This window comes from Acinonyx jubatus, chromosome A2, assembly GCF_027475565.1.
Source record: "Acinonyx jubatus isolate Ajub_Pintada_27869175 chromosome A2, VMU_Ajub_asm_v1.0, whole genome shotgun sequence".
Lineage (NCBI taxonomy): Eukaryota > Metazoa > Chordata > Mammalia > Carnivora > Felidae > Acinonyx > Acinonyx jubatus.
In genome coordinates, this window is record NC_069383.1 from 93,418,889 (window position 1) to 93,446,173 (window position 27,285).

A 27,285-nucleotide genomic window follows, 5' to 3' on the forward strand; every position below is an offset into this window, starting at 1 on the left:
TTGAAATCTCTTTTTGATAGCAATTTTTCAGTTGATTCCTTTGGCCTAAGTATGAAATCGTATTATCAGTTAATAATGGTCATTTGCTCCTTATTTCTCTCTCTGATGTCATCAGATGCCACTTCCAGAACAATGCTGAAGAGTGGTGATAGTGGACATTCTTATTCCTGAAAAAAGCATTAATGGAAATGTTTTATTTTATCATGAAGCACAGTGATACTTTTAGGGTGTGGGCTTTAAGGTAGCCAGTTTCTATATTAAGTGAGTACCAATAAATTTCTACTTTATTAAGGTTTTTATGAGCAGCAGACTTTGGATTTTACAAATAGTATAGGCTTTATACAGATAATAATATGATTATTTTCTTCTATTAATTTGAGGAATTCTATTGACTTCTTAAAATATAAAGCTATTCTTACAATATCTGGTTGAATTCTACTTGGCCACTTTGGTTTATTCTTTTAATATGCTGGATTCTATATGGTAACATTTTTTATTTAGAATTTTTGCACTGTATTCACATGATAGATCAGTTAATCTACATTTCCTTTATTATCTCTTTGTTAGAACTTTATCAATGTTAAGCTAGCTCTCTGAGGAGGATTTGGAAGCTTTTTCCATACTCTGGAGCATTAAACACTATTCATAATACCTGTGCCTTATTTAAATGGCTGGAAAAATTGGGGCGCCTGGGTGGCTCAGTTGGTTGAGCTTCCAACTGTGGCTTAGGTCATGATCTTGTGGTCCGTGAGTTCAATCCCCGCGTCGGGCTCTGTGCCTACAGCTCAGAGCCTGGAGCCTGTTTCAGATTCTGTGTCTCCCTCTCTCTGACCCTCCCCCATTCATGCTGTGTGTCTCTCTCTGTCTCAAAAATAAATAAACGTTAAAAAATAAAAATAAAAAAAAAGATGTTAAAAAAGAAAAAAAATTTTTAATTAAAAAAAAAATAAATAAATGGCTGGAAAAATATACCAATATTGTTATTTGTGCCTGGTAATAAACCTAAATAGTCTTAAAAAAAAAAAAAAACTCTTTCAAAAAGGAATAGTGTATCTTGTTTCCTTGGTCAGGTATATTCTAATTCTTCTGAAATTGTTAATTTTATAATAAATTCCTGGGAATTTTTTATTGAGCAGATATTCTTAATGCAGATAGGGAGTGCCATGGGTGAGTTGTTGTATGAAATACTTTATATTCTGAGAGTGAGTCACTAATTTGGCCTCTACCTACATGTGATTAGTAATGGTTTGATAGGAACTGAACTTCTGGTGATCATAAACTTTTAATGCACTATTGAAATAGGAGGGGAAGTAAATGATTCATTTAATCTCTTTATTGACAAAGAATCTCTCATTAAGAACTTTTACCAGTCAGAGGGGCACCTGGGTAGCTCTGTTGGTTAAGCAACCGACTTCAGCTCAGGTCATGATCCCACAGCTCCTGGGTTCGAGCCCAGCGTCCAGCTCTGTGCTGACAGCTCAGAGCCTGGAGCCTGCTTCAGATTCTGTGTCTCCCTCTCTCTCTGCCCCTCCCCTGCTCATGCTGTCTCTCTCTATGAAAATAATAAATAAACATTAAAAAAATTTTTTTTAAAGAATTTACCAGCTAATATTTTTGCTAGACTAATAATAAGTACCTTTATTAGGAAAGTCTAAAGATAATGAGCTCTGGAAATATGAAGATCATTGGGTTTTTCACTTTTGGTGGCCAGAGAATATTTGATATCTTACTTGATAAGAGTATTCCTTATTCAGTATTGGAGAACTAGGTTGATCGTTTCTAGAAAACTTCTTAAAGTTTAAAATAGAGAGTTTAGAATTTGGATTGAAGGTTTGTGGTCTGAAGCACCTTGACCCACTTTATGTGGTAGGCTGAATAATGGCCTGAGATACTCATATCCTAATCTCTAGAATCTGTGAATCTTACTTTCTATGGCAAAAGAGACTTTGTGATTAAATCAAGGATCTTGAGATATTATTTTGGAAAATTCTGGTGGGCCTTAAATGTAATCACAAGTCTCCTTTTAAGAGGGAAGTGGAAGGAGGTTTGACTACCATAGAAGAGAAGGCAATATGACCACAGAAGCAGAGATTGTTGTGATGTAGCCAAGAGATGTAATTCTTTTTTCAAAGAGATTTAAGACTGTTTAAGAGCCAAGGAGTGCCAGTCTCTAAAAACTGGAAAAAGCAAGGAATACATTCTCCTCTGGAGCTTCCAGAAAGAATCTGTCCAACTGATACCTTGATTGAGCCTTAAGACTCATTTTGGATTTCTGGCAACCAGAACTGTAATACAATAAATTTGTATTCTTTTAAGCCACTATAAGTTTGTAGTAATTTGTTACAGCAGCAACAGGAAACTCATACAGTATGCATACACCTCAGCTAAACATGAGGCAAGACCCTAGACCTGTGGAGTTCAACTCCATTGCCTCAGCACCAAAAGCGGTGCCTTTGTTGATGGAGGAAGGAAGAGAAGGAGGGGGAAAAATCAGGTAATTCATATTTAAATGAATATTTTGAGCATGGTGTAGGTGTCCAATTTCTGAACGAAGCAGAGAAAAACAGCTTGAAAACTCAAAACCCACCCCTAACCAAATAGGTTCTATAGTATTATTCTAGCACATCACTTTAAAAAATTGAACAGTAGGGGCGCCTGGGTGGCTCAGTCAGTTAAGCATCTGACTCCTTATTTTGGCTCAAGTCTTGATCTCATGGTTCTGAGATCGAGCCCAGAGTTCTGAGCTCTGGTGCTGGATGTGGAGCCTGCTTACGATTCTCTCTCTCCCTCTCCCTCTGCCCCTCCCCTTCACCAGGTATCGTACTATTTTTGGTGCAGTTGTAAATGAGAGTGTTTTCTTAATTTCTCTTTCTGCTGCTTCTTTATTTGTGTGTAAAAATGCAACAGATTTCTGTATATTAATTTTATATGCGATTTTACTGAATTCATTTATCAGTTCTAGTAGTTTTATGGTGGTCTGCAGGGTTTTCTATGTAGAGCATCATGTCATCTGCAAATAGTGAATGTTTTACTTCTTCTTTATCAATTGGGATGCCTTTTACTTCTTTTTCTTGTCTGACTGCTGTGACTAGGACTTCCAATACTGTGTTGAATGAAAGTGGTGAGTGGACATCCTTATCTTGTTCCTGAATGATGGTAGCTGTATTTTTTCCATATATATATATGTGTGTGTGTGTGTGTGTGTATAATAAAAATTATGTTGAAGTGTGTTCCTCTAACCTACTTTGTTGAGAGTTTTTTTCATCAATGGATATTGTACTTTGTCAAATACTTTTTCCACATCTAATGAGATGACGATATAGTTTTTATCCTTTCTGGTGTTAATGTGTTTCTGCCTCTTTTGGATGATTATCATATGAACATCCATTAATAACGTTTTAAAAGCAACCAAACAAAAACTCTGTCCATCTATGGCCACATTTCTTCATCTTCAGAGTAAAAAAGTGCATTTTTGTACCTCCTGTTTTCTCTTCAACACACCCCATTCAGGCTGTGATTCCTACCTCACTGGTGAAATGACTTTCCCCAAGGTTATTAGCAATCTCCATCTTGCCAAAATCTAGTAATCAATTCTCTGTAAGTCTCTTATCTTCTTATATCTCAGCTCAGTCTCCCAGCAGGATTTGACAGTCAACTAGTTTCTATGTATAATTACTGGATTTCCTCCTGAGTGGCCACTTTTCCTCCTGAACAAGTCTGTTGAGCTGTCTCAGGGATATCTCTTCTGCTGCCTTCTCTTACCCATCTTCATCTTATCCCAAAGTGAGTTCATTCAGTTTTGTGACTTTAAATACATCTGTAGAAGCTCCTGAGTGGCTCAGTTGGCTAAGCGACTGATGCTTGATTTCATGATCTCACGGGTTCATGAGTTCAAGCCCTGCATTGGGCTCTGTGCTGACAGCACGGAGCCTGCTTGGGATTCATTCCCTCTCTCTCTCTCTCTCTCTCTCTCTCTCTTTCTGTCCCTTCCCAGCTCATGCATGCACACACACTCTAGATAGATAGATAGATAGATAGATAGATAGATAGATAGATAGATAAAAATCGGTAGCTACATAGTCATGAAATGATTATAGCTGCCAGCAAGTAAGGATCATAATAGTGAGGATCATTTCCTGATTTATATAGGAACACCAGCAAGAGCATGTTCCATAAGCTACTGAGGCTTAGTATACTTAAGGCTTTTAGTTATTTGAATAAGGCTATCAGTTATCTGAAATACACTGATATTTTTCACTGTTTCTGAGCAGTGATAGCCATTCACAATCTAATGATCATGTCCTTGGTACCCAGGAAAAAGGGGGGACTCAGTTCTTGTTTGTTGAGTTGATAAAACTGCTAGCCTCCAAGTGTAGAGTCTTTACAATACACTTCACAGTGCAAACTGCTTCTGCTAAAATGTTACAGAAATAAGAACGGGATCAGAAATTGCACGGATAGTGTCAGAGTTATGCTCCACGTAGATTGAAAGCAGTCTCAAAGTATAACATGTTCATATTAAATGGATAGTAAGATTATGAGTTGTTTCTTTCTTTAAGACTTTTCTGTTTGGGCAAATAGTCATATGGGCGTGATTTCTGGGCAGAGCCTGAGAAGGGCCCAGCTCTTGGGTTATAGCCAGTGTGTGAGGCACAGACCCACAGTAGACTGTCCTTGCCCAGACTTGTGATTGAATCTCTAGTAGCAATGGCTACTTTATACCAGTACAGTCTAAATTACTCCCCAAGGTTGTCAGACTGAAAACATTTGTTTATTCATTCAGCACATGCGTACTGAGTGGCTGACTTTACCCAGCCATGTTAGTCACATTAAGCATAAAGTAAACCAACTAGACTATGGCCCCTGCACTCAACCCGCTTCTGGTATGTTCGGGAAGAAGACCCATATTAAGCAACTAACACATTCAAGCAATTTCAGCTCGTGATAATGGTCACGAGGGAAAGTATCAGATGCTATATGAGCGCACAGGGCAGAGGAGAGCATAATTTAGGTCGAGTTTCAGGTAAGACTGAGATCCAGAAACAGAGAGGTCTTAGCCAACTTGCATAAGAATATGCCAAATACAGGATACTGCATGGCAAGGGCCAAGAGGCACAGAAGAGCATCTGAAGAACTGAAGGAGGCCAGTGTGGGACTGATGCAGCCGAGTGGGGAGATGGGCACAGGACGGAGAGGCAGGCAGGATCAGGTGTGGTCCAGTGAGCTGCAATTTGGGAAAGCTGTCCCAGGACCAAAACAAGTCAAAAGACGCTGAGAAGGAAGGGTGTTGCAGCCACGCACAACCCCTCGAGCCTCTAGTAACAGAAAGGCTCCTCACTTGGGCTCCACCCAAACCCCGTGTTTGCCGTGACCTCCCGGCCAAGGGACCTGCTTTGGAGCCAGAGTGACGGGGTGCCGTTAGTGTACAGCAGCACCCCAGCCTCTGGAGGATCCGGTCTCCACACACTAAGCACGTGAGGGCAGTAAACAAATGCACTTTCTGAAGAAAATGAGGGTGCACTGGGTCCAGGGATTTAAGTTAGATCAGCCATCTCCTCCACGATGTCCCTTGAGAGCTCTGATCTACAGTATTGGATTCTGTCTAATTCTGCTACCAAGTTACTGGCATGAGGTTTCTTCTTTTATAAACTGACAGTGAGTAAGCCTTTCGATCAGCAACCTTGGTTTTTGTGGGTTTTTTGGTCAGTTGTTTCTTCCTAGACTTAGAAGAAACATCTCTTTAATTATTGCCAATAAAGGTTAATATGAAGACCAAGTGATTGGTAAGCCTGTTTTCCTAATCTGTGTGATGATATTCTAATACATCTAATACTTCGTTATTGTCAGCGTGTGGTTGTGCTGCAAAATTTTCACCTTTGGTCATAGCTCATTACTGAAAACTAGCTATTGTAGGAGCAATGCCCTTGAGTCACATACTTGTATTGTCATGGTGTTCTCTCATAAGTGATTCTTGAGCGTGCTTCGTTTGCCGTTTTTTGAAAATCACCGAAGAATGAAAACTAGTATCTTGAAGCCCAAGGACACCTTATCTCTTTCCTACACTTGGAATTCTGAGGAAGACTGTACTGAGCATTACTTATTTTTTTATTCTTCTAGATTCTTCTTAAGCCTTTGCTGAAAACTCTTTGACACAAGATGGCTGCAAATAAGCCCAAGGGTCAGAATTCTTTGGCCTTACACAAAGTCATCATGGTGGGCAGTGGTGGTGTGGGCAAGTCCGCTCTGACTCTACAGTTCATGTATGATGAGGTAAGTGCCGATTTTATAATGGATATCGAAGTTTGGGCTTTCAGAGAGTATTTCTGTGCTTAGTTTTGGTGCTGTTTTAGGTGTATTCCTTAAGTCCTTGAAAGCTAGTAATCATTTTTTCCTGTTTTTAAATTCAGAGCTATTTGTACACGTGTTGATTTAACGAGTCAATAATTCAAGATCCTTAAAAACCTTTACTTTAAAAACAAAACAGAACTGGAAACAGTACCTATTTTGAAGCAATCTAACTTTGGCTTTTTCATTTGAAGTGTTTTAATGGAGATTCCCACCTTGAATTAATAGAACTAGTAGGTAAAGTACCTAATTGAGACTTAAAGTTAACATACATAGGTGTCTGTGATAACTTTAACAATAGTAATGATAATAATAATTTTTTTTTAAGTTTTATTTACTACTCTCTACACCCAACATGGGGCTTGAACTCATGACCCAGAGATCAAGAGTCACATGCACCTCCAACTCAGCCAGCCAGATGCCCCAAAAATAAAATAATTTTAATAATCATGGAGAAATCAATTGTAGTATTTGGCTTAGCATATACTCATCATTAAACAAGTAAAGGCTATGGCCCTAAAATATAATCACTAGAAGGTTACAGATTTGTGTTCCTGTATTTATGTTGGACTTTATTTCCCTAGAGTTAAGACAACAGTATAGCCTTTCCCCAGAGGGCTCTTATCAAGCCTAAATGATTTAAGAGTTGATAATCCATTTTAAGCATTTATCCTCAATTCTTCCAATAGAAGCAGGGTTTTATGATTATTCTTTCTTACTTAATCTTCATAACAATCCTGCATGGTATGGTAGTATCCCCATTTTACGGATGAGAAAACAGAACCCCAGGGAGATTACCCAACCCAAGAAGAGTGATCTCTGATGAGTGACCAAGCTCTAAGCCTGGTCTCCTGACAACAAATCCTGCAGATCCTTACCACCCAATGTCTCCTATTTCCTGCTCATCAGCATTCTGTCACACACAAAACGCTTCCATCAATTATCTTGTTCGCTGGGGACTATAATAAAAAATTTGGAAAGAGAGGAGATTGAAATGGTACTTTAAATGAAATTGCTGATTTATCTGTTCTGTTTTCCCTACTACTCATTTTAATAACTAGTCTTTCAAACTGATCGCTAATTTCAGGCCCCTTCTTGACAATATGGAGGAGGTCAAAAGTAAGACTGTTCACAGGGTACCTGAGTGGCTCAGTTGGTTAAGCATCCAACTCTTGATTTCGTCTCAGGTCATGATCTCATGTTTGTGGGTTTAAGCCCCTCATCTGTCTCTGCACTGACAGTGTAGTAGTGCCTGCTTGGGATTCTCTCTCACCGTCTCTCTGCCCCTCACCCACATGTGTGCATGTTCTCTCTCTTTCTCTCTCTCTCTCTCTCTCTCTCAAAATAAATAAATGAAAAAAAATTTTAAAAAGGTAAGACTGTTCACATACCTTACATTTGATGAATGCTTAACTTTTCATTTAGTATTGATAAATACTAATATTCACCATAGTATCTGATGTGCTATCTGAATATTTGTATTTGATATTCATAAATATGCAAATAAAAATTAGCATGTAAATATGGTAGAATGTCCCATAGCCTTTATAGTTACAAATACACTGTGTTCGTATTTTTAATAATTATTTAGTGAGCGTCTACATGTTTCAGACATGTTCTAAGCTCTGGGAGATGGAGTGATGAGTAGAATAGTCAAGTCCCTACTCCCAAGAGTTAAATTCTAGTAGAGGGATATAGACATTGAGCCAATATATAAGAACATATCAGATAATGAAAATACTTATAGGACCTAATAAAAAAAACCCTACAAAAGTGTGTATGTATACATCCTTACATGCTAACAATGATACAGTGATCAAAAATATCAAGTGGAGATTTACAGAGTTGAAGATGGATGTGGGAATGTAAAGTTGTTTAGTTGTACTGTTATTTTAAAAATCAGATGTTTAGAGAGAGATCTAAAAGTTCATGATTTGCCACTCTACTGAGTAATAATATAAGTCAACTTTTTTGATTTGGTTCATTTTAGAAAAGAGATTTCACAACTCTCAATGCTTACCTAAATATTGACTTACTTTCAAGTTATTTCCACAATTCTGGCATGAAAATTTATATTTAGTGTCACATTGAAAGGAATTTTTATGTATTTGATTAAATATATGTGTAATAGCTTTTGTAGTTATGGTGTTTTAAGGAAGAAAACAGCACCGTTTTCAAGCTGTAAACAGTCTAGAGTTAATCATTTAACCCTGGCTTTTTACAAATGTCGAAGCCACCAAATTACCTAAAATGAAAATTTAAATGAATGAGTTTTTACCATCGGGGAAACCTGAATGAAGAGTACATGGGACCTCTCTGTACTATTTCAGCAGCTTCACGTGAATCTCTATTTCATCTTCTGTAGTTTGTGGAGGACTACGAGCCTACCAAAGCGGACAGCTATCGGAAGAAGGTCGTGCTGGATGGGGAGGAAGTGCAGATCGATATCTTGGATACAGCTGGGCAGGAGGATTACGCTGCAATTAGAGACAACTACTTTCGGAGTGGGGAGGGTTTCCTCTGTGTCTTCTCGATTACAGAAATGGAATCCTTTGCAGCCACAGCCGACTTCAGGTGTGTCAGGGACGAGTGCCGTTGTACAGGTGTCCTCCCCAGAAACAAGTGGACAACCAGAGGTGGTTACTTGTTAGTCTTTCCCTCTGCGTGCAGTTGTGTTTATTCCCTCTTTGATGGTAGTGCGTGACTCCATCCACAGTGCATGTACACTCGGGTGTTCCATGTACGTCGTGTAATCTTCCAGCCATCCCCGTGCCCTCTGTATTGGCACGTGAGATGGTGGCAGCCTCAGTCCCCAAAGTCTGTTAGGCGTTACTGGAGTATTTCTCTTCAGAGTACAGTACTAATGCTGCTGGAATAGTTGATGCTTGGATCACATAATGGAGCTCTGACCCAGATTTCAGATCTTTCTGCGTTAGTCACTGGCTTTACAGCACCCGTGTGATGCTGAGCGGGCACATCGCCATCCTCCTCACCACACAGATGCCCCGACAGTGCACACCGATTATCTTAATAGAAGTAGGGGCGCCTGGGTGGCTCAGTCAGTGAAGCGTCTGACTTCAGCTCAGGTCATGATCTCGCGGTTTGTGAATCCGAGCCTCACATCGGGCTCTGTGCTGACAGCTTGGAGCCTGGGGCCTGCTTCAGATTGTGTCTCCCTCTCTTTGCCTCTCCCCCACTTGTGCTCTGTCTCTCTCTGTCTATCAAAAATAAATAAATGTAAAAATAAAATTAATAGAAGTAATAATACCGTAGAGTGGTACACTGGGTTGTGTGATACAATAGTTTTTATATCTCACTTACTATTTGTCTAATCAAATTCTGTCATCCATTTGGTTTGCAGGGAGGCGGTTGGTGAAGGGGAGAGGGGTTCTAAGAGAAATATGCCACGAATAAGTTCTTGAATAGCCTCAGTTACTACATGCGTAATCAAAAGTAGTCTTTTTTTTTAAATTTTTTTTAATGTATATTTATTTTTGTTAGAGACAGAGCACAAGTGGGGGAGGGGCAGAGAGAGGGAGACACAGGATCCAAAGCAGGCTCCAGGCTCTGGGCTGTCAGCACAGAGCCTGACACGGGGCTCGAACTCGCAAACCGTGAGATCATGACCTGAGCCGAAGTCGGACGCTTAACCGACTGAGCCACCCAGGCGCCCCAAAAGTAGTCTTTAATTATATATTTTTTATTTCTGTTTAAGTGTTTGCCTTGGTATAAGGCACACAAAAGAAGCATGTGGTGAACCCTCTGTTTTCAAGATTCACACAGCCTAGATGATGAAGGCCTAAAACCAAGAGCAAGGTAGTGACAGAGTAGGAGACGTGGGCAGTGATGATTACAGGGACCAGGAGAGGAGAGGAGCTCAGAGGCCTTCTTGAGATAGATGAGCATGAAGGATGAGAAGGATTTCCACAGATAAGGAAAGAAGTTTTCCAGCACTTGAGCAAAAACTGAACCTGGGCTTACAGAAAGCCTCCTTTCCGTGTGCATTCGAAAGTGTCAAGAACTCAGGGAATCTCAAGGACAAAACACGTCATTGAGAAACTTTTAAAATGCACATATATTTGTAAAATTAACTTTGTTGTCTCTAAAGAAGGAGTTATGTATGGGATAAAGTGCACCCAGTGGCAGGCCCTGCTAACTTACAGTCCTGGGAGACGTGTTGAAAGTTAGAGAACTGTCAGTGCTTATTCACTCATTCAGCACATATTTGAGCGCTTATTATGGAGCAAGTCCTGTTCTAGGTGATGGGATAAATGTGTCACCGTAGTTGCCAAAACCAAAGTGGTGTCTCAAGGGAATAAAGAGAGTAAGAATCTTGGGCTGTGGCTTTTACAGAAAATAAGTGAATCATTCATTACTCTTCTGTTGTCCCTCCAGTGTGTTGCCCTTCCCATAACAGTCCCAGTGACTCAGTGGCGACACAGGAAAGGCATTTTTGAGACAGTCCGAGTGGTTGCGCTCCACCTGGTCTGACCCGCAGAGTGTGGCACCAGCGGCGGCTCCTCTCTTCAGCCTTCCTGGGCCTCCTGTCCCCAGGGCGGAACCCACTGCTTGCTCCTCTGTGTGCAGAGTGCCTGGCCCCGCTCTGAGAGCACACTCGCTGCACTTGTAGCATCAGCTTGATTTGCATGTGTTTTTCCTGACCAGGAGAAAACTCTTGAGAGCAGGACCCATTTCCTATCCACCTGAGGATCCCCGGGACCCATATTTGGTACCGTTCCTGGCATATATCATACAGGGCATGTTTAGTAAACGTTTGATAGAAATGTTAGAAAATGTTCTTTTTTTTTTTTTTCTGGTTCTCACTTTTCTTATGTCAAAAATGAAAAAGTTGGACCAGTTTATAAAAGTACTTTCCTATTCTAAAATTCTGTAATAGCCTCTAAAACTCCGCTTAAAGGGAGCATCACATTAAGTAAAATGCGTAGGAAGGTTGTAGATATAGCAGTGCCTTTCTCTGACATCCAGGAAAGTAGCTAATTAAAACCAGCTAATTAACTCTCATGAATATTGTCTTCTCACCTCTGAACCCAGAAGGTCCAGGCTTTCCAACGCCAGATTTCTGATAGCATTAATCACACTGTATTTTCAGTATTGGTCTTCCTGGAGCATTGGACTCAGTAACTTATGAGGTATTTATTAAGAAATAAGTTAATGACTATATCTACGTGCGACCAGAAGTACTAGTCACAAATGCCAGAGTCAGTCTCTGGTGGTTAGTGAGATTAAGTAGTAAGTCAGGTGTTGTTAACATCTTAGTGTGAGGCTGTTGATCACAAAGGAAACTGGTTAAGGAGGTAACAGCAAATTTGTTGTCACCAGCAGTAGAAAAAGATTTGGACTGGCTGATATCCCCTTCACAAATACGTCATAAATTTAATAGTAGTGATGGTGAGTGTTGACGTGCTCTTTGCAAGAGATCACGTGGATGGTAGACAACATCACAGCCCTGTAGTACAGCTTAGCATGTGTCACCAAGTCCCTGTGCCTGGCTGACATTGTAACTTCCTAAAAGGATGGGTAATAGGCTAAGTACCAGTCAGTGGAAGATGGAGGTGACTATATGGTCTACAATCTGTTCACGGTAGAAAAACTAGGAATTAAAAAAAAAAAAAAAATTAGGGGGACCAGGGTGGCCCAGTCAGTTAGCATCTGATTCTTGATTTTGGCTCAGGTCATGATGTCACAGTTCATGGGATTGAGCCCTGTGTCGGGATCAGGAACTGGGTGCGGAGCCTGCTTAAGATTCTCTCTCTCTCCCTTTGTCTCTGCCACTCCCTCTCTCTCTGTCTCTCTTTTTCTCTCTCTCTCTCAAAAAAAGAAAGAAAAACTAGGAATTCAGGTCCAAAGAGCTGCCTACAAACACTGAGTCTGTTAGAATATTTACAACATTGGAAATCAGGTGAATGAAGTGACAGGAAAGGTAGTCACACCGCCTAATACTCATACAGTGCTCACCACACACCAGACACTTCGAAGCATTAACAAGACAAGCCAGATACTAGCGAATTTCATGGATTCTAAGGCACGCATTTTTTACATCTTATCTCTTAAAATCAGAAGCACAAAATCTAAGAAGCACAAAATGGACAAATCTGAGATCAAGGCTTGATGAAGATTCATACTCAGTCTCTCAAATCTATCTTATCATGATAGATCCTCGCAAAACCAGGTATACTCTGCTGACCTGTCATCCCAATAATCCCTTTGATTTTCTCGTTTTTCTCTTAGTCTGAACTATTTGTGTTCCTGTAGTTCCAACGTCTTTTAATAATTTCAGAGGGGAGGCACCGGTAAGTTAGCAAGAAAGTGTTGATTTTATAAGAAAACCACTTTCTCCAACACAGTAATAATAATGATTAACAACAGCTAACGTTTACTGAATATTTACTACGTGCTGGGCACAACTCTAAGTACTTTGCGTTTCATCCTCATAGCAACCTTATAAGGAAGGTATTATTGTTAGCCCCATGTTATGCATGGGAAACTGAGGCAAAGAAGTACTTTGCTCACAGTCGCCTAAGAAGGACAGAGAGCCATGATACCTTTGGAACTGGTGACAGCATATAACTTCTCTGTGAATACAAAAGCTGTACTCCAGAGCAGACTTGCAGAGATTTCTGGCATGTGTGGGTTTTTTTAAAACATTTGGTAGGACCATTGATATGAGGTAATAGGAATGGCACTCTCTCCCTCTGTGGTCTTCCTCCCCAAATCCCATGACCCCAATTTAATCATGAGAAAAACATCAGACAAATACCAGTTGAGAGATTTTCTACAAATTAGCTGACCAGCACATCTCAAAACTGTCAAGGTCATCAAAACCAAGGCAAGTCTGAGAACTGTCAGAGTCACATGGAATCTAAGGCAGTATGACAGCTAAATGTCATGTGGTGTCCTGGATGGGATCTTAGGACAGGAGGGAAAAACTGAAAACATCTGAATAAAATTTGGACTTCAGCTAATAATGATGTATCAAGATTGGTCCCTTCACTATGATAAATGTACCATGCTGACGTAAGGTGTTAACAGTAGGGGAAACAGGGTGTGGAGAATACGGGAACTCTCTGCACTGTCTTCACTACTTTTTGCAAATCTAAAACCATCCTTACGTTGAAAGCTTATTTTCAAAAACACTTGGAGGAAGTAGCCTTTGACACTTTGCTTTTGTGCCTCCACTACCATATTGCTACTCTCTTCAGTGTATTTTCCCTTCGACAGTGAAGTGTGTAATTCAAGTGGTTGGTGGTAGAATAAGGAAGAGGTGCAGCACACGCCCTACCGTGCCATGATTGAGTTAATTGTTGTTATGTAGACACACACACGTAAAGGCTAATGGCAGATGGTGTTAGTTATTTTGTTAGCTTAACCTGTGGGGGTGATATTAATATTTCTTTCTCATTTTCTTTTATCCAGGGAGCAGATCTTAAGAGTAAAAGAAGATGAGAATGTTCCATTTCTGCTGGTTGGTAACAAATCAGATTTAGAAGATAAAAGGCAGGTTTCTGTAGAAGAGGCGAAAACCAGAGCCGACCAGTGGAATGTCAACTATGTGGAAACATCTGCTAAAACTCGAGCTAATGTTGACAAGGTAAAGGGTGGCTGTCCTTACTGCTACATCACGTTAATAAGCTGATTTGCTTTAACTCAGCTGCATTTTGTCCAGAGATTTGTGAAACTTTCAAATGGTGATTTAGTATGTGCTAATTATTATCTGCCCTAAATGCTCAAGTGCAACATGTTAGGCATTTCTCACTTCACCTTGTCCTCAGGGTCCCAAGAGACATTAAAACATGAGACACCACAGCTAAGTGGTTTTTTTCTAGCACTAATAGGATTTCTGACCCGAATCGCTGCCTTTTCTTAATTTTTCTTTTTTCTTACCCTGAGCGGCTGGATAATTTAGAAGTGTCCTCTGAGCTGACACCTGCCCAGCCCTATTTAAGTTCTCGAAAGTAAAGGTACCTCCGAAGACAAAGGATCCCCAGATAAGAGGGCTTTGAAATCTGTTACTACACCTATGCCCCTACCCTCACCTCTGTTTCCCCCTGAGCCCTCTTCTTTGTCCACATTGGCCCTTCGCCAAGTCCAGGCCAGGAACACCCTTGCCTTGTTCCTGGGAACCTGCCCACATACGTTATTTCATCCTGCTGCCAAGACCTGCGTCTTCAGTGTTTAGGAAGACTGAGGCACCGCCCCCTTGAGCCCTCCACACACGGCCTCTTTTAGCCTCCAAGCATCTAAGCTCTACTGAGTGCCTCTCAAACTCTAACTGGCAGAAGTGTCTATGAAACTTAATACACATGGATTCCTGGGTCTTACCCTCAGAGATTTTGCTTCATTTGCTGTGGGGTGGGACCTGAGAATTTGCATTTCTAGGAAGCTCCAGGTGGTACAGACTGTGGCCTGGTGGACCACACTTTGAGTAACACTGCTCTGGGTGGCTTTAAGTTTTAGCGAATTGGTCTGCTTGTGCCTGTAGACTCGTAATACCAATACAGAAATCATTAGTTAAAAAAAATTAGTCTTTCTTTTCATTTGCTGTGGGTTTTTTTTTTAAGTTTATTTATTTAGTTTGAGAGAGTATGCATGGGCAAGTAGAGGAGGGGCAGAGAGAGAGAGAGAGAGAGAGACAGACAGACAGACAGTCCCAAGCAGGGTCCGCAGTGTCGGCACAGAGCCCAACATGGGGCTCAAACTCACAAACCATGAGATCATGACACGAGCCAAAACCAAGAGTTGGACACTCGACCAACTGAGCCATCCAGGCACCCCCAATTACTGTAGGTCTTTAGGTAATGTCACGATACTGTCTTAAGCTGATTAGATTTCTTGTCCCATGGTGAGATTCCTGTAGTTCCAAGAGATCTGTACAAAATGAGTGTTATAAGATTTCTACATAGTCTATACCAGTTTTCTCCAAAGTTATGGCAAATGTATTTAAAGTACTAATAAAAATAGGTTTTAAAGTTCAGTGTGTTTGGGGTTTTGAAAGGCAGCATTGAATATGTGTGTGTGTGTGTGTGTGTGTGTGTGTGTGTGTGTGTTTCGTTTCTTCCAAACTGATGAGCAATTGTAGAACACACTCTAAAACCTATTCAAACTAAGGACAGTGGGTCCAAGAGGTGAGCAGTAACCACAAAAGCTATGGAGCGGTCATTATAACAATCTCTGTGCTGTCATCTGCTGGCGTGAATTTTTTGCCATATGCATGTATTTTCAAAATAGGAAAGTTGAAAGTATAGGGCTATTTTAGTTACTCTGGCTGTGTAACAAAATATACCCCCAAAACTTATGGGTGAAAGTAACCATTTATTATGCTCATGGAATCTCTGGGCCAAAGTTTTGGACAGATCACAGTGGAGTTGGCTCGTCTCTGTTCCACAGTGTCTCATGCCTCAGCTGAAAAGCTTGAAGTCTGGGAACTGGAAGCATCTTCAATTAGGTTCTGTTCTTTTCTTTCTTTTTTTTTTTTTTTTTTTTTTTTTTTCAATTTTTTTTTTAATGTTTGTTTATTTTTGAGAGAGAGACAGTGTGAACAGAGGAGGGGCAGAGAGAGTGAGACACAGAATCCGAAGCAGCCTCCAGGCTCCAAGCTGTCAGCACAGAGCCCGATACCCAGCTCGAACCCACGAACCATGAGATCATGACCTGAGCCAAAGTCAGAAGCTTAACTGACTGAGGCATCCAGGCCCTCTGATTAAGTTCTAAAGACTGTCCACACATGCCTGATCCAGGCAGTTGACACTGGCTGTTGTCCAGGGATGGCTCGGTTCCTCGCCATGTAACCTTTTCTGTTGTGTCCTACTTTAGGCTTTCTTAGAGCAAGAGCCAGTGTCACAAGAGAATAAGAACCAGGCAGAAACCATGTCACCTTTTATGACCTAGGCAGGGAAGTTACTCAGCATTATTTCCACTTCATTCTGTTGGCTGGAGTAGTCGCAGGTCCTACCCAGGTTTGGGAGGAAGGGGAATGGACTCCACGTGCTGATGGAGAATGGTAAGATGCTGGAAGAGTGCGTAGGGAGTATTGCTGTGGCCGGTTTTGCAAAGTATCGTCTGTACTCAAGGGTCACCTCTCCAAAGCAAAATTACATTAAATGTGGACGCTTATAAACCAAGGTACGGGGGCAGAGCAGGGTGGGGGTGGGCGCCTGGGTGATTCAGTCCGTTGAGCGTCCAACTCTTGATTTTGGCTCAGGTAATGATCTCGCAGTTCGTGGGATCGAGCCCCACGTTGGGATCCACATTAAGTGTAGAGCCTGCTTAAGATTCTGTTTTCCTTTGCCTGCCCCCCCCACTTGCACGGATGCACACTCAGATAGATAGATAGATAGATAGATAGATAGATAGATAGATAGATAGATAGATAGATTAGATAGATAGGAAGGAAGGAAGGAAGGAAGGAAGGTAGGTACAAGTTCATATGGAATACTGTAACTTGATGTACTACTCACCCTGAGGAGTGACTGCCAGATAAAATACCTCAGTGGCTAAATAAAAGTAACTTGCAGCAGCTATTCAGTTTCTAGAATTAGGTTATATTTGGTTTCTTGCTGAGGAAATAATGTTAATAGGTAAAGGAGCTAATATTCAATGGTGTCTGTAAGACCCAGGCACTGTGGCCAGCACAGACCATTTGTCTTTAACTCTGTAAGGCATACTCTTCTCGTGCTCACTGTTTAGATGCGGAAAAGAAGTGGAAAGATTATACACCTGATTCAACTTCAAAAGGCCTGTGATGGCATCTGCTGGCTCTGGGTGCAGCCAACCCTGGTGCCCGTGTCATTTCCGCACTGTTTTACTCGACACAATGGTGTCTCCTGTGGTGTCTCCCAGGCTGTATGTCGCCCGCTACTGGAAGCCTGGCACAGATTGTCGGGGGGTGGCAAGTGTTAATACTGGCTCCTATTAAACTGGCATGTATCTTGTTTGTCACAAAAAACAAATACTAGCTCCCTACAAGAGTAAGGTCTCATGTCTTGTCCTCATCTGGATTCCAAATAGACCGTTGGGTTGAAGTTTCAAAGAGGCAGATTTTGAATCCTCCCTGTGAAAAGCTTCAGGACCATCAGAGTGGTTGAGCCAGCTCGAGAGGGAGAGAGAGAGAGAGAGAGAGGGGAGAGGGAGAGGGAGACGGGGCCTCGCCTGTCGCAGAGGCCATGCCTGTCACAGAGGAGTCACCCAGAGGCAGAGAACCACATGGAAAACCTGCTTGTGGACTCACTGGGTGCCAGGTTCATCTGACGACCTTGTTAGTAGCCTTCTAGCTAAATGCTCCAGCTCTTTAAATCATGGCTCCAAGGTTGCTCTTAATTTTTTTTTTTTTTTAAGGTTGCTCTTAATTTTTAAGGAACATCTTGGAGTAATGGAAACAGATTGAGCAAGTAGATGTCAAAAAGGAGAGTGTGATTTATTACGTCAGGAGAGCCAATTTAGGTTGGGGAAAGAGTTATAGGAGAAATGTAGTCTGTTTATTTTTAAGTGTTTTCATTAAAAACATGAACACATGCTTATTATATAAAGAAAAATCTGTAATAAGGAGAAAAAGTGAGTCACTCCCCTCCCCTTCCTGTAAGGTAACCAACCACTGCTGATCAGGTGTGTCTTTCCAGACATTTATCTACACTTACAGACCCGGCGTGTAGAATCTGAGGGAAAGCTTATGTTTGCTTGTTTTCCCCCCATATAAATAGGACTTTTGTAGTGTATGTAGCACATTTATATACATATGGTGTATATACAACATATATATAGTATTTCTGTGTATGTAGATCATGTATTTCTGTAGTTTGCTTTGTAAATTTCATAACAGATGTAGTTCTTTCCATGCCGTTACATATAGACATACCACATTCTTGTAAACATCTAGGAAGCGTTTCATAGTTGGGCTTTTTCGTAATTCAGCCATTTTCCTGTGAGTGACGTGCCGATTGCCCGCTGTGTCTTCTCTCACAGCAGTGCTGCGGTGAGCTTTCTGTGCACCCATGCAAGGTGCATTGTGAATTTTAATAACAGGGTGCCCTCCAGAAAGCGTCCTTACTTGCACCAAAACCCTCTCCCCACTGTCTTCCCAGCACCAGGTGAAGCAACCTTTCAAAGTCACCAGGGAGGTGGCTAAACCATTGTTTCTTGATAATTAATGAGACATGTTGTAGTTGATTCATGGGCCATTCCATTTGTACATTTTCTGTGAACTCTGAAATTACTTTCTTTTCTGCCCATTGATCTTACGGCTTTATTATTTTGATTCCTAAAGCGTACTTTATAGTAAAGACATTAACCGTTTGTCCATTTATATCTGTTGTGGATATTGTCTCCTAATCCATACTACATCTTCTAACTTGGCTGATTCTTGTCTTTTGCCATGGAAAAACACTAGGGATTATGTTGTGAAATCTTTCAGTGTTTTCCTTTCTGACTCGTGGGTTCTGTGGCTTTCTTAGAAAAGCTGTCTCCCATCCTAAACTTAAAAACAATTAAAAAGTTAAAAAAAACTTACCTATAATTTTTTCCCTTCTTTTTTGTTGGCTTTTATGGTAGATCCTTAATCTGTTTGAAAATTTAATAATGTCTAAGTGCTTAAAACAAACAAGGCAGAGGTTTAGATTTAAGCTGTCTGTTGATGCTTTTCTTTTTTTTTTTTTAATTTTTTTTCAACGTTTTTATTTATTTTTGGGACAGAGAGAGACAGAGCATGAACGGGGGAGGGGCAGAGAGAGAGGGAGACACAGAATCGGAAACAGGCTCCAGGCTCTGAGCCATCAGCCCAGAGCCCGACGTGGGGCTCGAACTCAGGGACCGCGAGATCGTGACCTGGCTGAAGTCGGACGCTTAACCGACTGCGCCACCCAGGCACCCCTGTTGATGCTTTTCAAAAGAGAGGTGTTTGTCGTTTCTAGTAACTTTTGTTTTTTCAGCTGTAAGTATTGTAAGCCTAGCATTCTGAGCCTGTTTGTATGTTTATCTAGTTTTGTCTTATTTTGACTTGTGTGAGAAGGATATCCTGTGATCTCTACTCTGGATTTAGAAGAGCCAAATTTTGTGTATACCAGGTTGCCCTAAAATGGGAATGGGAAAACAAAGGAGACAGGAGAAGAAGAGGTGGGAGCAAACAGAGAAAAGTAATTTTGAAAAGGGTCTATATTAAAAAAAGTCAAAGGCAGCCCTGCGCTTTGGGGATGATCATGTGCCTGAGGTTGTCGAAGCCAACCCTTTATTCTTTTTTATTTTTATTTTTTTACAGAGAGAGAGAGAGAGAACACGCAAGTGGGGGAGAGGGACAGAGAGAGAGAGAGATTGAATCCCAAGCAGGCATCACACTCAGCACAGAACCTAACACAGGTTGATCCCACGACCCTGAGATCATGACCTGATCCGAAATCAAGAGTTGGACACTCAGCCACCTGAGCCACCCAGGCACCCCCACAGCCCTTTATTCTTATCCCTAGTTATGCGTGTCCTTCCATGTGGCCGTTGGAACAGAGCTTCCATTAGCTTTAGCTCATTATAGTAGCTGATGCAGACTTTACAAGTTCCCCACGGCGTTTGCTAGTCAAGATGACCTTGGCGATTTCTAATAGGGATTCATTTGAAGTTCACTGCGGATACTTATCTAAAATTAGAAATTAAACCTTCTTCTGATGTCTATTCCATAGTGATAAGTCCACATCTGAAAGCCGCAGGGGAGTCCTCGGATATTACACGTAGCTAGTTTGGAAGCTCCCTGCCCCGATGGCCAACTGTGGACTCGAAGCACAGGGTTCTGAAATCTCCATCCTGGGGAAGCCGAGCCCGTGGGCCCATGGGGTCTGTGTCACCTGTGTGTTTTCGTCTCCTCCATCCTCTGTGGATGTTCTTTGCTCACTTTTTCCCTGTTTTAACCATTCCCCTCACCTTGTGTGTTGGTCCTGTGTCCATTTGACTTAACCCACTAGTCTCTCTGATTGTTCCTTGCCTTATTTTTTTTTTTTAATAGCCTCCTTGCTTTCTGACTGACTTTTTGTTTTTCACTCCAGATCAGGAATCGTCCACTTTGTCTAGGAAACGCTGGTTCCCTTGGCAGGAATGGTATTTAGCAGCCAAAGCCTGGGGACTAATTTGCTTATTGCTGTTGGGCTGTCGTTGCTTCGTGTCCCTTCAGTGAAGTGCTGGCACATATGTATTCTTACAAGGAAGCAAATCCTGAGAGCCCACCGTTACTTCTGATTCAGGTTTAGCACTCGGGATTTTGACCCCTCTTCTCTTACACTGGAAGTCTTGGTTCCTAACCCACATCAACATAATTGCTCCCTTACACTGTCCTGTAGCATCTGTATAAAACTGTTCAAAAGGACGATACCACTGCTACTAGTAACAGCCAAGTTACAAAGTGATGTCGGAGATCCGTCTTTTTTATTTGTTGAGCTTTTGTTTTTGTTTTTCTGTTCGGCTTCTCTTCTGAGACGTACATTCTGTATACTGTGTTTTAAAGTCCCTCGAAATAATCCTGTCCCCCGTAGGATTATGTCACCAACTCTACGTATAGTCTTATTTGTTTTAGTTTGATTCTCAGTTTTTGTGTCCAGTTTCATTTTTTAAGACGTAAGACATGTCCATTTCCAGAATAGAAGTTGTATAACGAGATGTATTCAGAGATGCCTCACTGTTCCCTGTACCCTGTTCCCTTCATCCTCAAAATAATACTAGTGTTTGGTTTCATTGTTTCTACTTCACATGCAGGCGGATCCACATAACCCATATTCTACACACGCACAGGCTCACTCTCCACCTGTGCTTTTCGGCACCTTGCTTTTCCAGTCGGTCTCCTTTAGAGAGCTGGAGGCATGTTTGAAAAGGCACACTGGCCGTTACGTAACCCACATTTGTTGACTTAACAGCATTCAGAATGCACAAGCTAACCAGAATTTTTTAAATGTTTGTTTTTAATCGGTGTGGTGTCACTTCTTATTTCATGCTCTTGAGAAAAATAAAAAAATAAAATAGAAGTAATAACTGAATTTTTTAATTCAGAATTTGGGTATAAACCATGAAAGTTATTCATCCATTCATCATACACGCACATAACTATTCGTGTACAGTGTGAGCCCTTACCCTTCTAGGCTCTTGTCTGTCTGCACTCAGACATTTGCTATTGATATTTAACTTTTGAGTTGTTACATTAGTAATTTTTAAATTATTATACTAATATCTCTCCTTTGCCAGTTTCTAGACATCAAGACAGACTTGATAAATTCTTAGCCTCTGGTATCAAAATGACAAAGGAAGCACTCACTTTCCTTAGCTTTGTTTCTAAAAATGGACCTGAGGAAAAACCAGTTATTAAATATAAATTTTGTTAAACATAAATTAATTACTTTTAAAGATGAACTGGTAAGATACATTTATTAATTGTAAATTGCTCAAAGACGGTCCATTGAATTTTGTCTTTGGAGCTATCATCACTTGTCTTGAAAGTTGGGATGGGAAGATCAGGTTATATTTTGTGAACATTTCTACCAAAAAGCATAACTCAGAACATTTCCCGATTTTCCCAGTGTACTTGAAGAAGACTCTAGTTTTGTGCTTTCCTGTCCCTACACGCCTCAAACAGGAGCTCTTTCTTTTTTTAATGTTTATTTATTTTGAGAGAAAGAGAGCACGCATGGGTGGGGGAGGGGCAGAGATGGGGAGAGAGAATCCCAAGCCGGCTTCACACTCAGTGCAGAACCCAGAGCCCAACACAGGGCTCGATCCCACGACCACAAGGTCACGACCTGAACTGATATCAGGAGTCAGACTCTCAACCAACAGAGCCACCCAGGTGGCCCCCAGACAAAAGCTCTTAAGTAGTTACTCTTACTTATTCCCAAGGTTTACTGCTCCGGTTCCAAGAAGTACCAAGGTCATACTATCTGGTGGCTTTATTTACCCTATTTTCTTCTTTCTAGGTATTTTTTGACTTAATGAGGGAAATTCGAGCCAGAAAAATGGAAGACAGCAAAGAAAAGAATGGAAAAAAGAAGAGGAAAAGTTTAGCCAAGAGAATCAGAGAAAGATGCTGCATTTTATAATCGAAGTCCAAACTCCTTTCTTATCTTGACCATACTAATAAATATAATTTATAAGCATTGCCATTGAAGGCTCAATTGACTGAAATTACTTTAACGATTTGGAAATTGTTATGTATCACTAAAAGCATGAATTGGAACTGCACTGAGAGTCAAATTCACTAAAAAAGAAATTAATGTGGCTTCACCAAGAAGCAGAGTTCAACTTCTCTCATAATTGCCTACATTTATCGCGGTCCTGAATGTAGCGTATGGGTTTGTGTGTCGCGGGCAGTCTTTCTGGAACTGTTAGAGCCGAGACGGGGTGGGAGGGATGAGAGGAAAGGCTACTTCCTCTGGTTTATTACAAAGCTTAAATTTTATATCATTTTAAAATGTCTTGGTCTTCTACTGCCTTGAAAAATGACAATTGTGAACATGGTAGTTAAACTGTACCACTTTTTTTTAACCATTGTTATGCAAAATATAGAAGAAAAGTTATTGGCATGATTGTTGCATATAGTTAAATTGAGAGTAATTCATCTGTGAACCTGCATTAATTACCTGGTGATTAACGTAGAAAAGTGATGTAAACTTGTACATGGAAATTTTTGAATATGCCTTAATTTAGAAACTGAAAAGTACCCGGTTGTGTCATTCTGGATGTGTCCCCGCTGGTGCCGTGGGCCCATTGCCCCACGTGTCCTGGTGAGAGTATTTGCCTGGTATGGAGTACAACTTTTGTATAGACGATTCTTGCAAAATAACTGTCTGCTAGGAGTCTGTCCAAACTTAAAATGTGTGCCATACTCTGGTTCTCGAAAGTAAGGGTCCAGAGCTCCTTGATCGCTTTTCATTAACCGTAAGGTAGTTTGACATGAAGGGCCAGCCCATACTTGTAAGATAATTGTAGACTGTGGGGATTCAGTACAGTTGTTTCGGTGAACCCTCGGTCCCTGGAACTCCCTTTTTACAAGTGGTGAGCGTGTGTTAAGTTGTTGGTCTCTCGGGAGCAGGGCACAGGAAAGGTGTCGTTAATGCTAATGCATTTTGCACTAGAACATTCGGGAAGGTGTGCGTGCTTGCGGCCGGTTCATTTCTACATTTGCACTTAGGAGGTGACAGTTTGGCTGCAGGAGAGTTACCGGGAGTCCCTGTAGTCGTGTTCATAATGGAGAACACCGGAGCCACGCTTTCCTAACACTAACATCATGCAGTGAACCCCGAGTATGGTGCAGAAGGCATGTTTGGCATCTGCAGACCGAACACCAGCCTGTGTCGCCCTGGCGTGCCGTGCCCACTGGAGGAATTCTAGCATGCTGTTTGGGAACATAATTTCAATGGGAAATATACCACTGTCCAGATTTTTGTTATCTTCTTCAGAATGGGGCTAAGACGGCTAATTCAATAAACTTTGTCTTTCTTTTTGCTCAGTCCTGATTTCAACAAGTGAAAAATGCATTCAGGCGTTCCAGGTAACGGGTGTGTATGTGAAGTTAACAAAAATAGGCTTTTTAGGAACTCAGCTCTTTAGATATTACATCTGACTTGTCATGTTAAATATTTGTCCTTAAAGGGTTTGAGATGTACATCTTCCGTTTCGTATTTTTCATAGGCTATGCCGTGTGCAGAATTCAAGTTACCAATGTAACCCTGGCCCCGCGGGCCCGGCGGTCTCCGTGTGTACTCATCACAGTCTTATTTAACCAGGGGTCCTAACCACTAACATTGTGACTTTGCTTTGAGACCTTTCCTCTCCTGGGTACTGAGGTGCTATGAAGCCAACTGACAAAGACGCATCACATGTCTTAGGCTGATGCCACTACCCGATTGGTTTATTTGCAATTTGAGCCATTTAAAGACCAATAAACTTCCTTTTTTTAAATGCTTGTGGTGTTACTTGATGTTTACAATATATGCAACATGTAAAATTCAGACGACCCGACCTGGGCCTCTTCATCAGAGATTTTAAAGCCGCTGAGTGTCTTGAACTCTCAGTTTAGGGCTTTCTTTTGAGTGATGCCAGATTTCCTGGATAATAAAGTCATTGCTTAGGCTCAGGGAGGGCTCAGAAATGGGAGGACCCCATGTGCACGATTACGTGGAAGATACTGTTATGCGGTCACAACTGCACATTACTTTTAGAAGACTGCCAAACTAAAATGGCTGGGGGCCAGCTTTATATCGTGTTCTAATCGGAATGATCCCCAGAGACCATTTAATTCCCAAACTGTGGCAGGAGTAACCATGCTGTTACCTACCATTCCTTTCTTTTCTTTCTTTTTCTTCCTTCCTTCCTTCCTTCCTTCCTTCCTTTCTCTTTTTTTCTTTCTTGTTGATAAAGTAAAAATTTGGTTTCTTCATCTGTTCATGACACAGTACACAAGAGGCAAAGCGTTTCACATAGATGTCCCTTCCAACTCCCTGGAATGTTAATTTCTTTCACTAAAAAGACTAGACATGAGAGGCAGACGGTGCTTAGGCAACTGAAATAAAGATGGTGAGGGGACACTGCTAAGGTCATCCTCGCGGGGACGGGCACAAGGGGACTGTCAGTCACAAGCTATTTTCTAAAACTTAGCTGGAAACAGAGGAGCACCACTCCTGGCCGCTCCTGCTGTTGTGGGCCTCGGTCACCCCCATCACACAGGTATGGCAACGCTTTCTGATGGTTGCCCTTCCTGTCTTGCTGGATGCTGTAGTATGGGGGCTTGCTGTACTTTCTCATGAATTCAGACCTCATTTTCACCAGGTCCGCTGCACTGCGAGAGACTATGATTCTAGTCAGGATTTTATCGTGAGTGACCTTGCCCTTCATGGAGTCGTACAGTCAGCAGAATACTGGGGCTTGTCCTGAACGCACTGGACCGGGTTCAGGAAAACCTCTTCCAGGTGTCCTTTGACTCCTTGATGCTCTCCAGCATGTCATAGCTCAGTAGCTTTTTATCCCTGGAAGTAGCCAGACACTTTCTGGAGGTGACACACTCTTCACTCATGATGCAGATCCACTTGAACACATCAGTTCCTTTCCTCTTCACTCCAGCATCCTAGAGATCCTGGGCATCTTGGTCAGTTGGTTTATGATTGATGACAGAGTCGTCTTCCGTTCTACCCTTTTTGAGGACAACCATCGGCTTGCAGAAGTCACCAGATGTGTCAGAAACGATGTCCTCCAGATCAGTCTTGTACATTTCCTTGTAGATTCTGTTAATTTCTTGAAGCTCCTGGTTGGTCCTTGAGCAGATGATCTCAATGAGGGAGTCCCCATCAGTCCCTAGCCCCTTCACGGAGGTTTTCAGCTCAGAAGCATCACACGGAGCAGGTGGCTGGACAGGGCTAACTTCAGAGCTGATGCAAGTTTCTTTTTGGTCCTTCTCTGGTAGGCAAAGGCAGTATCCTCTGTTCTTGCTGCAGTTGGTCAAAATGTTGACAATGGTGACCTCATCCACACCTTTGGTCTTGATGGTCATTTCAGGGTTCAGAGGATCACTCTCAGGCTGATCAAGATTGGTGTGCCCTTGGACGGACCCGTATGCACTTGGGAATGTGGAGTGATCACCCTCCAAACAGCTTGGAGAGAATTTCATGAACAGCAGACATTGTTTTTTTTTTCTAAGTCTTATTTGCTTATTTTGAGAGAGAGTGCCAGTGGGGGCGAGGCAGAGAGAGGAGAGAGAGAATCCCAAGCAGGCTCTGCACTGTCAGCACAGATCCCGACTTGGGGCTTGATCTCAAAAACCATGAGATCATGACCTGAGCCAAAATCAAGAAGAGTCGGACATTTAACCGACCGAGCGGCCCAGGTGCCCCACTTTTCTTAGTTAATTCATAAGCAGTGCCAGAATGAGCACATAAATTATAACTGCATAGTTTTAACCTCACTGGACCCATGTTTAACACCAGTATGGGGTATGATGTTACATATATACCAAACAGAGGTTAGATTAAATTCTGGTCTTAAACTAAATCAGAGTTTCATGTCTCACCATTCTGTGACAAGGACATAAAACTTAATATTTGGCAACCATCAAAGCATTTACCAAAAGTTCCTGTAAAGATTTCAAAGCAATGCTTTTGCTTTAACCCAGTGTTAGAAGTCTCCTTTAGCAAATTAGGAAGTCAAGAGTGGCAGGTCAATAGAGGTCTTCATTCATGCCTTTCGTTTTCTGTAGATTTGTATATCCCCCACCGTGGGCGCTGCTGGGAATATAGCAGATGAAGGACAAACATGAGTCAGAGACAATTACAGAGATTCACACGGAAGAAACTACCCCGGTGTCCCATGCCGATGGAGAGGAAGTTAAAAAACAACAAAGATTAGGTATTCGGCCTCCTTACTCTGGGCTAGACCGCCTATTTCTTATGATTGTCAACATGAAAAATAATTATAACAAACTGTGCATCCTATATGCAAGATACTGTATATATGTATTTAATTTTAGTGTTAATCCTATGAGGTAGGTGCTATCATTTACCCCTATTTTGCAGATGAAGAAACTGAGGCCAAAGAACAGAAAAACTTGCCCGGGGCCACAGAGCTAGCAACCGTTACCTGGCACTGGAAGCATAGTGGTCTGGCTCCGTGCACAATGCAGAGTGGAGACGAGAATTCATGGTGGGATACGCCCCACACGTCCCCAAGGCTGCAGCCGAGAACAAGAGGCGGAGGCGAAGGGGCCTCCTGTGTGCACAGCCTGGTTGCTGAGACAAAGACCAAGCGCCGAGAGGGAAAACTTTGTGCAGAGCTCAGCTGTGGAGTCAAGCCTTACAGCTTTTTTCCCATAACGTCAGGAAAGAGTCAGCCTGCCTCTGGCAGGCCGGAAATCTCCTCCCATATTTTCTTAAACGCAGAATGACTTTCCAGGCATTTTGCTCCAGCAGCCCCACATAGGGC

At 41.7% G+C, this 27,285-nt stretch overlaps 1 protein-coding gene and 1 pseudogene across 1 annotated transcript in view; one reads left to right on the forward strand and one right to left on the reverse strand.

The window, feature by feature from the left end:
* The window catches only part of RALA (RAS like proto-oncogene A), a 71,647-nt gene extending 47,371 nt beyond the window's left edge, over positions 1 to 24,276 (forward strand). Inside the window, exons 2-5 of the mRNA XM_027071613.2 lie at positions 6,118 to 6,270; positions 8,711 to 8,919; positions 13,780 to 13,954; positions 22,293 to 24,276. Of these exons, the coding sequence (XP_026927414.1) occupies positions 6,157 to 6,270; positions 8,711 to 8,919; positions 13,780 to 13,954; positions 22,293 to 22,415 (621 nt within the window). The 5' untranslated portion in view covers positions 6,118 to 6,156 and the 3' untranslated portion in view covers positions 22,416 to 24,276. The remainder of the gene's footprint in view (positions 1 to 6,117; positions 6,271 to 8,710; positions 8,920 to 13,779; positions 13,955 to 22,292) is intronic.
* A 480-nt stretch (positions 24,277 to 24,756) lies between these two features.
* On the reverse strand, positions 24,757 to 25,991 carry LOC106974446 (annexin A2-like; annotated as a pseudogene).
* Positions 25,992 to 27,285: the final 1,294 nt, after the last annotated feature.